At 46.2% G+C, this 12,705-nt stretch overlaps 1 protein-coding gene across 14 annotated transcripts in view; it reads right to left on the minus strand.

Annotated features, from left to right (window-relative positions):
* Window positions 1-1,890: 1,890 nt before the first annotated feature.
* Window positions 1,891-12,705, minus strand: part of C5H6orf89 (chromosome 5 C6orf89 homolog) — a 45,298-nt gene continuing 34,483 nt past the window's right edge. For 13 of the 14 annotated variants that reach the window (XM_011729291.3, XM_071097134.1, XM_011729285.3 and 10 more), the window contains 5 exons: window positions 10,936-11,120; window positions 10,673-10,812; window positions 8,795-8,924; window positions 5,664-5,787; window positions 1,891-3,098 (listed from right to left, as the gene is read on the minus strand). In XM_011729291.3, coding sequence (XP_011727593.2) covers window positions 3,004-3,098; window positions 5,664-5,787; window positions 8,795-8,924; window positions 10,673-10,812; window positions 10,936-11,120 — 674 coding nt within the window. In that variant the 3' untranslated portion in view covers window positions 1,891-3,003. The remainder of the gene's footprint in view (window positions 3,099-5,663; window positions 5,788-8,794; window positions 8,925-10,672; window positions 10,813-10,935; window positions 11,121-12,705) is intronic. The other variant, XM_011729295.3, reaches the window with a different exon arrangement.

Raw genomic sequence — 12,705 nt, forward strand, 5'->3', positions numbered from 1 at the left:
GATTACAGGCGCCACCATCATGCCCGGGTAATTTTTGTATTTTTAATAGAGACAGGTTTCACCCTGTTGGCTAGGCTGGTCTTGAACTCCTGACCTCAAGTGATCTGCCTGCCTCAGCCTCCTAAAGTGCTGGGCTCACAGGTGTGAGCCACCGTGCCCAGCTTGAATCACTTTTATTTTATTCCCTCTCTTCCCTAAAAAAACTGGAGGACAAGCTCTGCCTCCTTTCATCAACCATAGTAAGTATGGTATCCATTCACTACTTGACTGCTGGAGAGCTCAGGACATTTGGACAGAAATGCTTCAAACTGGGGCCACAGTAGCCTGTCTCCTCAGAGAGCTGACTTCTGGGCCCAGGCGTCTCTATGGCAGGAGCCTACAAGAAAGTGAACCTAACTCATGCGCAGAGGTCATCGCCATGTCACCTCCTAGTAAATGCTCAATAAACTTATAAACCACCCCCTCTCTTTAGAGCCCTACAGTTTTGTTCTTATTGTGGTGGTGGAGGTGGGGAATTGGTGAGGTGGTCCTGTCCTCACCCTGCAAGCTTGCTTTCTCATCCTGACAACCCTCTTTCCCACACCAGTCATGCAGAGGGACTTCCGCTGCTTCCAGCTAGATGGCAGGGGCATCCTGTGGCATCCTGCTGCTCAGGGCCTTGATCATTAGAAAGGGACTGGCTGGCAACCCCTAGCTACTCCCGTCGCTCTGGCCACTAGTAGATTCTGTTTATCAAAATTAACTTGAGAAGCTGAACGGCCTCTGTCTATCTAGAAAACCCCCTTTGGAGAATTCTCTCCTAATACAAGTTTACATTCAAGTCTGAACTGGGTAGATTGTAAGTAAAATGAGTAGCGTATGCATGAAAGTCTCTACTTTTCTTCAGCTACAGTCATTTTTTTGTTGAAGTACAAAATGGGGCTTAGGAGACTTTCCCGGGGGATGCCTCAGAATATCAACACATGCAAGGGTTTCTTCGTTTTCAAAGTTTTGAGCTGAAGTGGGTATTTTATGGACATTTAAGATGTGAAGGGCAGGAGTGAAATGCGGAAAGGAACACAGAGTAACTCACAGAAACAAAACAGAGATCTCAATAATCAAAACAGTTGCTTTGTTCCTAAGAAACCCTCTTTTTTGTTAACAGGTCTAATTTTTAAAAACTCTCAGAGGCCTCTAAAGCACTTGTTTACATACAGCCCTTCCCCATGTGCGGCCAGGGTAAGGACACTGCAGAAGGCTGTAAAAGCTTACGCAAAGCCGGCCTCTACATGATCCCTCTGACTTAAAACCTCTTAAATCATAGCTGCTTAACAGCATGACTTTTATATGTACACAAGTTTTGTTTTTCCTGTATTCATCCACACAAGGGGTTGATTAAGAAAAAATTCCCTCAGGTACAGTTCATCCTAGTTTCACTGAAGCCCGTGGAGGAGGCTCTGATGTTTCCACCCTGAGCTCTGTGAACTCTGCTTGTCCTCTGTAAGCCCGCAGACAAACAGGTCATTCAAGTGCGCAGTGCTCCCCACTGCTGGGCATGAGACCCACAGAGAAAGAGGGCCTGGGAGATGAGATGCAGGCTCCTCCAGGAATGAAGAGGGCTTCACAACCATCTTCACTCATCACTGTCTGCCTCTGATCCATAATTCTGACATCGACACGTAATGTATCCATTTGATTTCTGCAATTCAGAACCAGAGGCCAAAGTGTAGATTGCTTTTTCTTCATCCTGGCATTGGCATGACCAATGGCCAGGTATCTAGCGGTGTCAGTAAAAGAATAATAGAGAGAAAAAAAAAAAGGAACAGGAAAAGAACATCCTTATTTACACCATTTGATTGCTATATACTGAAAGCACTTGGGAGAAAACAATGCACATAGTGAATCATCCAATCAGAAACACACAGCTTTATATTATTACAAAAAAGAAAAATACCTCACCTTGTTTTTGTTTCCCAGCACAGACAGAAATCATTTTAAGACAGAGGATCACACAGTCATTTGTACACCCAGCTGACAAACACTTTGGGTCTGGATTTCCTCCCCCAACCACATTACAACATCAGCTTTGACACATCTGTAAAACATCTTCTCTGCAGAAAGTCAGACCCTAAAGATCAAACCCAGGGAGGCACCCTCTCCCCCGGCCAGCTACTCTAACTCATAACCCTCTGAAGACACTTGGTAAAGGCAACACAGCTGACAAGAGCAGTGCTGCCTCAGCAGTAGTGGGCTCTGGCCCTGCCAAGGCAGGGAGGACTAGAGCCAAGCTTCCAAGAAGCCATTCAGACAGGCAAGGGAGAAGGGGAGGGAGTGCAGTGGGGATATAAGAACCTGATGAAATGGAAGAAAGCATTACCTTGGGAGTTACCACTTTGAATTATTATATGATCAGACTCTAGCCTGGCATCATAGAGACTCCAAGTGCCACGGACAATGGGAAAGAAGTGTACTTCTTGAATGCAATTCAAAGTTATCTGACCTTTTTTCACTGCTTCTAGATTCCATTTCGTTTGGGAAACTACAAGAACTTCTTTAATCAGCCATGGCTTTCCAAAAAGTAGAGTGATGTGGCCAGGAAGATGGGGACGAGCAGGCCCACCTGGTAAAGGATGGCTCTGACATCAGAACCTGTTGGCTGCCCTCTCCACTGCCAGGGAAGGAAGCTGGCAATACAGGCGAAGGCAGGCACCAGCCCTGTTTCCTGCCTAAGGGGCAGCATCAAGGTCTTAGTGCCCAAAGGCCCGGAAGAGGTCAGTCTCAGATGGGTGCTGGCAGAGTCCTAGCCAAGTGGCCAGGCTGAATCCTTCCTGAGCCATCTGCAGGAAGAGTCAGGAGGGCTAGGCCCTGGCCACTGCCTTGCAGCTCACAGCTGGTTCACACATGCATGCAAAGGGCAGGTAACTAAGTAACCAACCCCTGGAAAGCAGTTTCATAGTTTTTTATTTTTCCCCTTTCAACCTGGTTTTCGGCTCTGGAAGCTGTTCCTGTGCACAGTTCTATTTCCTACAGTTCTGAGAAAGTGGTTCCATCGCAGATGACCAAAGGCTGGACCCCTCTGGCTATAATGTAGACCTTCCAGTGAGTGGTGCTGGCATAGCCTTGAGGGGAAATAGCAAGAGGAAAACATGTAAATGTTAGCGGGTGGGCACACCTGTGGGCAGAGCAAGGCGGGTCTGCCAGAGCTGGCCCTCAGGGCGCACTGCAGAGCCAAAGACAAATCTTTTTCTATTTAATTTAGTTTCTTTTTTTCTTTTTCTTTTCTTTTTAAGAGATGGGGTCTCACTATATTACCCAGGCTGGTCTTGAACTCCTGGGCTCAAGTGATCCTCCTGCCTCTCACTCCCAGAGTGCTGGGATTACAGGTGTGGGCCACCACTCCTGGCTTAAAGACAAATTGCTCTGAAAGTCTTTTGGCACTTCCTAGTTATTATCAGTCCTCTTTAAATGCTTTATCACCGCCCCTCACCCAGGGAACTATGAATCACAATTCAGCAGGCTTACAACGGCAGGATGCTCTACATGAGGCTGGTGTTGGGCATCAAGTCTCAGCTTTTACAGCAAGAAGACAGAATGGATTCTGAGGGGGCATAAGACCTACTAGCCAATTTTCCTGTGTCTTTCTATAATGCGGTTTCATTACACAACATCCAGATTAACCTAAACCTAAACCAGCATTGCCCAAATTGGGTTCAGCAAACAGTAGAGTTCTGTAAGATATTCCAAAGAAAATAGGTTCTAGAGTACTATGGGCCCTGCTCATCTTTAAACGAAGAGCACTGAGTAGAATTCAACTTTTACTTGGCGACTCCGGAAGGGTCATGATGGGCAATGACTGTCCTGTACAGTGACTGCAGATATTGTACCTGACCCCCGAAAGGTTTTCTGGTGATCTGGAACCCTTCTTTCCTCCATCTCCACAGAACAATGTATGTTTTGTCAAAAATCATAGAACTTGCATGTTGTGGTGCCATTCTTAAGGGTCCCTAAGGTAGAGGAACCGCCGTCTGTCCTGCAACACTAAATGATTCTTCTTGGCCAGGGTCTGCTTTCCTGTCCTTACTGTTAACCGTGGCAGCTACAGTCATCACGCCCATTTCTGTCACTGCTTCAGGTGCTCGCTGGCTTCCCCACCCCTCCCTGCCCCCATTCTTCTCCCGGGCTTGCTCTCCTATTCTTCTTCTCTTCAGTCACCATCCCTCTCTATGTTCTGTCATGTGACTGGCCTTTTATAGACACTGCCAACTACAGGGATCCTTTCTTTCTAGTCAACAAACCAGTCAGGCACAGCACAGCAGGTATCACGCACTGGATGTTAGGCTAATCTGGACTATCTGTACCAGCATTTGATGCTCAAGCTTTCTTGATTACTGCCAGACATTTCTTTTTTTTTTTCCCCCTAATTCTGTAATTGGTATTCCGGTTGCTTGTGGGAGCCGGAAGTCTGGAATTCAGATAACTAAGGTGTTTCTGTAGTTGTCTGAATTGTTAGGCATTTGTAAAATATAAGACAGAAACTTGTTCAAGCACAACCACATGCTCCAAACCTAAATATGCCAGAGAGATTTTCGCAATAGTCATCTCTTGTGTTAAGAGTCACTCCATTACAGGAAAAAGGTTCAGAACAATTTCCATACAAGAATCTTCCTTTTTGTAGGAAGTTTCCCAAGAGCCAGGCCAGCTGTGCTCCATTATTAGTTAATGCTTGATTTGCACATTATTTTTATTTTTCATTTCTAAATTGAAATAAAAGTTATGTAATTTAAATTAAAACTTGGCATAGCTTGCAGTCCAATTCCTACCCTCATATAAGATGCAAGGTTTCTAGGGATTTGGGGGTCTTCTGAATGGGTAAAATTAAAGAAATCAATTGGAAAACCCAGTCTGGGCTCTGCCAGAGACTCCAGGTCTTGCCTAGGTTTTGTGAGGCAGGAAAAGCAAGGAGGTCAATGGTGACACTTGCTGATTTATTTGTTTCTTCCAAGAAAACTCGGCTGTCAAACTGATTGCTACTGACAGCAGTGGATTCAAACCTGTTTCTTTGGAACAGATTTTTAGGATATAAGGCACAGGACAAGTCACATTTGGGAAAACACTGAGCCAGGGCCAAGGGTGAGTCATCAATGTGAGGCTGTGACTTGGCTGTGGCAGCCACACAGAAGGTAATATTTCCTTGTGTGACCATTGCCCTTATATACTGCTTGGTATTGGTTTATTTGCAACATGGGTGTATATTCCTGTAGTCCTGGATTGTCCCTCTTCTGGCTTGACTGTGTCCAAGCAGGCACTTAAGACCTGATGCTCTGCTCAACAGATAGTGGGGCCTTGGGGTGGTCACCTCTCCTCTCTGGGTCTCAACCTTTTCATCTATAAAACGAGGGATTGGTCTAAATGCTTTCCAGAATCCTTCCTAACTTGAAGTTTCTACGGTCAACAGACACATGCATTCTATATGTTGTACGTACAAGACATTTCTTTCTGCTATGTTTTCTCATTAAGTTGTTTCAATTCTAAGCATAAATGTTGAGCCTGTTAATAGGAGAATGTTATTTTTGATTCTACTAAATAAAACTTCCGTGAAGGCAGTACACGATTCTTAAAATAGCTTTTGAATTAAAAACTAAAAAGATTCATGGCTGACCCTGCCCTCCTGGGGCCCTCCATACCGATATCTCCCGGCTCTATTGGCATGGCCACAGACTGACAATGTTTTCGGCACTGGAAGGGAGGGATAAGCTGCAACATGGCCTCGCCGCTGCCCATGATAAATAGGTCACGCATCTCATGCATCTGGAGGAAAGAACGAGGAGGGGAGGAAAAGGAAGGCAAAGAAAACAAAATAAAACCAGGGGCTTTAGTAAATAAAAATGCTTTCACATATGGCTCTGAGTTTTCTAGCCTGAGCAAAGAGGAAATAGAACCAATAACAAAAATTTGCAATTATGTCCAAAAGACAAAAACAAACTACTTCTCCTAAGAATGGCATCTCTTGGCACTAAGACCAGAGTACAATCTCTTCCATGGGTCTCCTAAAGAGGCACTGTGTGATTTAGTGGGCAATCCCCTCAGCGAGAGCCCCAGAGCAGATCCTGCATGAGCTTCATAATTTGCAACTGGTTTTAGCCACAGCTTCAAAGTAAGCCAAAGGAAAATACCTAATTGCAATTTAACAAAGGTAGTTCTAGCAGAAACCAACAAATGGTGGCTGAAGTATACAACATTCTGAGATTCTGGGTTTGATGAAAACTTTTTAGATAAATAGATAATCGGGACATCGGTTCGGCACTCTTCCATGGAATGTTATTTCTTACTACCAGGGCTCTGATAAGTATTGCACAGCAGGAAGTTTAAGTTTATATTGCCTGGCAAGACCCAGGGGAGCAGGCAGGCCATGCTACTGATTAAAAACTAATGACACTAAGACTGGCCTCTGATTCTGAAAACTAAGGAGACAATCAGCATATGCACCTGCACAGGTAACTACTGCCCCTCTGAGGGCATGCTACTGCCGGCAACGGGCATTAAATGCAACCTGCTATGTGCCAGGGAAGGAGCTGTGAACCCTGGGGATGGGGCTGGGACCAGGGCAGGGAATAGGGATAAAGAGATGGGTCTTGCTGGGACATTTCTCCTTACCTTGATGATGACAGAAAACCCCTAGGGTGTCTTCTCTCATCTCTTCCTCCTATCTCCTGCCCTTCAGAGAAACCCTTTATACGCCCATATAAAGTGGGAGCCAGAAGTCTGACTCCCTGGGCCATGTCTTGGTTTTTCTCTTCACCATTCACGGCCTCCAGAATCTTGGGTTTTGGCCCCGTCTTCCCCTGTCCCCAGCCCTGGTCTCTCTGCTGCTGCCACAGGCCTTGCCCATAATGTTTTCATGGCAACACTAGAGCCATTTCACCTGCTAATGTGGTGACAGGGACAAGCCTGGTCTTCCGCCAGCCTGCAGTTGACTGGCACTCACATTGGCGGAGGCCTTACCATCTGTAGTCCTCACAACAATCTCAGAAGGACCAAAACAAGTGGCTGTATCCTTCTTCACACAGGCCTGAAGCGAGTAGGGTCACAGTCATCCATTCCCAGGATGGGAAGAAACAGACAACAGGGCGGCACAGGCCAGCCCTAGGCCACACTGTGGAGTGGGTGAAGTGGGCCTTGGAGCCCCTCACCATCTCCCCGAGTGCCACTTAACAACCAGCTTCCCACTTCTGTCTTAAGGCTGCCTTTGGATACTGGGCCCACAGACACGTGACTTTAACAGGGCCCAAGGATGTGGACAACAGGGTGGGGTTACAAGGCTGCAGGGAAAGGAGAGCTTGGGCCAGGGTGGGGAAACAGATTCTCTAAGAAATCAGGCTCTCAGGAGTTTTGCCTGTTTGGCCACTGCCCTTCCCAAAACATCCTCGAGAACCACAGTATGACTTTGGTAAGCATTTGAGTAACTCTGTATTTACTCCTTTGGCTGGGCTCCTTGATGTTGCACAGGCTGGAGAAATTAACTCTGGTATTCAAGTGGTAAAACCAAGAGAAAGATGAAGGCCGTGTCCCAGAATTATATTTATGAAGATGAAATCATACAAGGGCCTGGAATTCTAGCCGGCGACAGCAGGATAAACTTCTTTAAAATCTGAGGCAAGAGCCCAGCATCTCCACCCCAGTGCTGGCAGACAGAACTTCTTACTTCTAGACAAAATGATTGTTTTTATAGACTTTTAAATTCCTTTAACACAATTCAGCAAATTTGGAGCCAAGCAATAGTATGAGGAGGTGGAAGCCACGGTCCAGAGTTGGTAGGGGGCCACAGTTTGGGAAATTTTTTTTTTTTTTTTTAACCAAGGAAAATGCATGCTTTTAATTCTCCCAAACCAATCCAGGCTCAAAAACCTTCCTTAGGAATGAGACTTAACAAAAGGAGCAATTCAGAGAAAAGTAAACAGACACAAATGCAGAACAGCTTCTCCCAGTCCACTGGCCCCAGAGAGGCAACTTTGGCTCTGAGCACTTGGCCCCAGACTGAAGTGGGAAATGATGGGGGCAGAGTGGGCTTTTCCACCCCAGCTGGGCTGCCTGCCTATCAAATCTTTCCCAGGCTCCCACACTTTTTGCCTTTCAAGTTCTCTACCTGAAATCTCTTAATTGTTTATTTCGGCAAAAACCACCCTGGGGGTTAGAGGGTAAAGGGTGTGTCCTTGGGCAACCCACTTAATCTCTCTGGGGCTCAGTTTCCTTATCCACAAAATGAAGAAGTTATTCCGTTCTTCAAAATGAAGAAGTAAAGCTATTCCTTTATAGCTTTCTTTTCTTTTAAAAAAAAAATAGGGACAGGGTCTTGCTATATTGCCCAGGCTGGTCTGAAACTCCTAGGCTCAAGCAATCCTCTTGCCTCAGCCCCGCCAAGTGCTGGATTACAGGCATGAGCGACCACCATTCATGGCTGCTTGCCGACTTTCTAATTTAAGGTAGGAATTTAAGGTAGGAAAGCCAGACTAATTGTACACTGAAGTCCTTCAAATTTTAAGATTTTACTTCTTTTAATATAGAAAAGTAGCTTGCCTTAGGTGTTAAGCGCAGGAGGCAGATTTGCAAGGTAACTAGACTTTCTGGAAACCTGCCTTCATGACAAGGTGTGCCCCTGCAAGTCTCCTGGCTAGCAGCAGGAGGGGAGAACTAGACTGTGTGGGCGTCCCCTCAATTCACCCTCTAAGCCAATATGCAGGGAAGGCCTTGGTTATGACATCAGTCCAGATCCCAAGTAAAGAAAATTCTAGATCCAAGTCCTCTCAAAATTTCCTACCTTACTCCCCACAACAGGTTCCGGGTGAAGAAGGAAGCACTTGTTTAAAGAGGCATCTTTTGGAAATGGCAGGTGAGTGAAAACAGGAAAAAGCTCACGTAACATTTGTGATCTGTTCAGAGGTCTTCTCCTATAGAAGTTTGAAATAGAAAAAAAGTAATTAAACTGGTCAAGCCAGTCCATGACTAAGAGAGAGCCAAGTAAGGGTGGGAAAACCGTGGGCGGTGGGTAAAGAGGAAAAAATATGAGTACAGTATCTTAAGTATTAGGTCCCTGAAGAATAGTTGCACCGAGTCAATGAAGTATAACATGGACACAAACAGGCATTAACTCTACAGCCATGATTTGAACATGTGGGTGGAGTGTTTTTAAACTGCAGCTAAAACAATATATAGAGGAAGGAAAGAAACAATCTATTCATTCTATCTTGGAGAAGACTGAAGTAACAGCAGGCCAGGAGGGGGAAGGGAAGAAGAGAGAAGGAGGAAGGGACAAAAAGCATGACCCTTCTTCCGAGGCAGAGGGAGACGCAGGGGAAGCCTGCTCAGCTTGTTCAACTGGGCACTCTAGCACGCAAACAAACAGCACATTTAAAGAAAGATAGAAGCATTAAGACATTAACAAAAAGCCCGAAAAAGCCATTTTAATTATTTTGGAACAGTTCTAAGATGGAAACTGGCTTTCTTTTCTTACTAGGCAGCAACTTTAACCACAAGGAATGAACCATGTCTTCCGCTGGGCACAGGAAGGAACAGCAGGACAAACTGGGGTTTCGATCGTGGCTGGGTAACCTTAGGCAAGTTACTTAACCTCTCTGTTTCCCATTTTTCTTTCTTTCTCCCCCTTCCTTTTTTTTTTGAGACAGGGTCTCACTTTGTCGCCTAGGCTGGAGGGCAGTGGTGTGATCATGGTTCACTGCAGCCTTAACCTCCCAGGCTCAAGCCATCCTCCCAACTCAGCCTTCCAAATAGCTTGGATATTTTTTGTAGAGATGGGGTCTCCCTATGTTGCCCAGGCTGGTCTCGAACTCCTGGGCCCAAGTAATCTACCTGCCTCAGACTCCCAAAGTGTTGGGATTATAGGCATGAGCCACCACGCCTGGCTACTGATTCCCACTTGTCTGATCTGAAAAATGACAACAATCATTCCTACTTTCCAGAGTTATTATCAGTGTCTCCAGTGAGCCACAGACACTAAGCACCAACGCACACTGCCTGGCAGAAACAAGTGCCAAAAAATGCAATTCTCCTTCTAATATTTGCACTCTCTCTTCAGCCCCCTGCATGAGGCCACATTCGACATATAATGCTAAACGCATACTTACAAATAAATTATGACTCTATTAGACAAACTTGCTGTCTCCCGCTGGTGGTGCCCCTCCTTCTGACACACCTCTTCATCCATCCCCTTTCTCTCTCATCATTGGTTTATCAGTGGGATCCCAGCATTGGATTTGTAAAATGCTGGGCCTGTGGTAGTGGCTCAGTGATAGCTATTACTGTTTTGCGAGTATTTCTGGTCTGCCCCTTTCCTACTCACAAGCTAAGTGCCCCCATAGCCCACCCCCCACCCATTTTTTTCTGAGACACAGCCTCATTCTGTTACCCAAGCTGGAGTGCAACAGCGCGATCTCAGCTCACAGCAACCTCTGCCTCCCAGGTTCAAGTGATTCTCGTGCCTCAGCCTCTAGAGTAGCTAGGATTACAGGCACGCACCACCACACGTGGCTAATTTTTGTATTTTTAGTAGAGATGGGGTTTTGCCATGTTGGGCAGGCTGGTCTCCAACTCCTAGGCTCAAGTGATCTGCCTGCCTCGGCCTCCCAAAGTGCTGGGATCACAGGCGTGAGCCACCATGCCCGGCCCTTTTCACACTCACCATGGGTAAGGAAATGGGAACCACCGTTCAGGAAAGCAGCGCCACCACTTGGCGAAAAACCCTTCAGTGAAGCCTTCTATCACCTCAGGGTACTGGCACAAAAAATGCTGAATCTCCTCCGACAACAGGGGCTTTCCCGTCTTGGCAAGGCAGGAAACAAAGTAAAACAAAACAACACAGAGTTACTTGTCAGAAATTTCCTAGAGCTTGACCTAGCCTTTAAGCAAGCAGCCAATCAGTGGGAGACTCAGGCTTCTGCTCACCTTGATCACCAGTGGATGGAGCCTCTCAAATTTCCTTGGGGCATCTTCCAGGAGCATCACCTTCAGGGGTTTTTGAGCACAGCCAGTGCAGTTGGCAGGAATGGGCTCTGACTCATTCTGCTCACAGTCCTTTGTCCACCAGGGGTCAAAGTCTGAGAGAGGAAGGCATATGGAGAAAGCAGATACTGAAAGAGCAGAAAGCAGATACTGAAAGAGCACAGCCGGTACATCCAGTAGCTCCAGCAACGAAACAAGAAAGGAAAGACATCAGAATGACTTTTATTTATTTATTTATTTATTTTGAGACAGAGTCTCACTCTGTCGCCCAGGCTGGAGTGCAGTGGCACTGTCCAGCTCACTGTAACCCCTGCCTCCTGGGTTCAAGAGATTTTACTGCCACAGCCTTCCGAGTAGCTGGAACTACAGATGCATGCCATCACACCTGGCTAATTTTTGTATTTTTAGTTAGAGCGGAGTCTTGCCCTGTTGCCCAGGCTGGTCTTGAATTCTTGGGCTCAAGTGATCTGCCCAAACGTCGGCCTCCCAAAGTGCTGGGATTACAGGCGCAAGCCACCGCATCCAGCCCATAATAATTTTTAAAACACACAATGATAAGCCCTGGAGACCGCCGAAAAGGTAAGGTCCACATGAAGCAGCCTCTGAGGAGGGAGTAGAGGAGAGGGGCAGGAAGGAGAGGTACTCTTCTCTGTATACCTTTTTACACTTTGTGGAAAATATCTTTTAACCTGTACATGCATTTCCTAAATCAAATCAACAAATAAAGCGTAACAGCTAGGAAAAACTATCAGCAGCGTGGAGCTAAAAATGTAGTTCTCTCAACATTTTCTAACCTATGACCCATAGGGCCGAAATGTCTACAGCACAGGGGGGCTGGTGTGGATAGAAGGGTGACCCCATCATCGCTGTGCCCTAATGCACTTCTCACACATGCTGGATATGTGCCTAGACCCTTGGTTCACAAGTACACATGGGAGCCAGGACTCTGGGAAGGAAGAGTGAGAAAAGGGCATAGAAGAGGGAAGGGATGGAGAGGGTAGACAGGACTTTTCTGGAGCCATCTTTGGAATAAAGTGAATTGCATCTGTCCATAAGACAGCCCTCTATACCAGCTCAGGACGGGGTGGGACCGCCGGCCATAGTTTCCAGCCCCACATGCTGGTCAGAAATGGAAGACTCCCAACCCAGACCCTGCTGTGAGTGACAGCGGCTCCCTGACACGCCTGTCTGGTTTGGCTCCTTCTCTGAGGGGCTCTTGTTTCTGCACAGCCTTTCCCAGCTTCCCTCTGTTGCCATGCTGTTTATAATGTTATTTCATTATTTCTTGTTTACTTTCTGTTCCATTTTGGATTTCATCTGTGTTCTCTGAGAGATGTGTTTGTTTTAAACTCTGCTTTGAATCTAAAATGTTTCAGAAGATGGTTCTGATTAAAACCCAAAGGAAACCAAATCAGGAGAGAGCCTACAACAAATGATAACAGACAACCAAATGTGGCTGAAATGAAGTCAAGTTTTTAAACCAATAAACATACTTGGAAACTGACTCTTAACCACAAAACATTTTCTGTGGTTGGCAGTAAGCGCTTTATCCTTGTTTTCTCTGAGGCAGTAGTAGTGGGGCATAGGAAATCCTTGTCAGGCAAGGACCGTGTTTGTTCTTGGCCGGTCTCCTGAGCATCCTCCATCTCTTGCAGATAGTATCTGTGTTTCCGGGAGGCAACTGCCACCTACCTTTCTCAGCCAGGCCCAACC

This window comes from Macaca nemestrina, chromosome 5, assembly GCF_043159975.1.
Source record: "Macaca nemestrina isolate mMacNem1 chromosome 5, mMacNem.hap1, whole genome shotgun sequence".
NCBI lineage: Eukaryota > Metazoa > Chordata > Mammalia > Primates > Cercopithecidae > Macaca > Macaca nemestrina.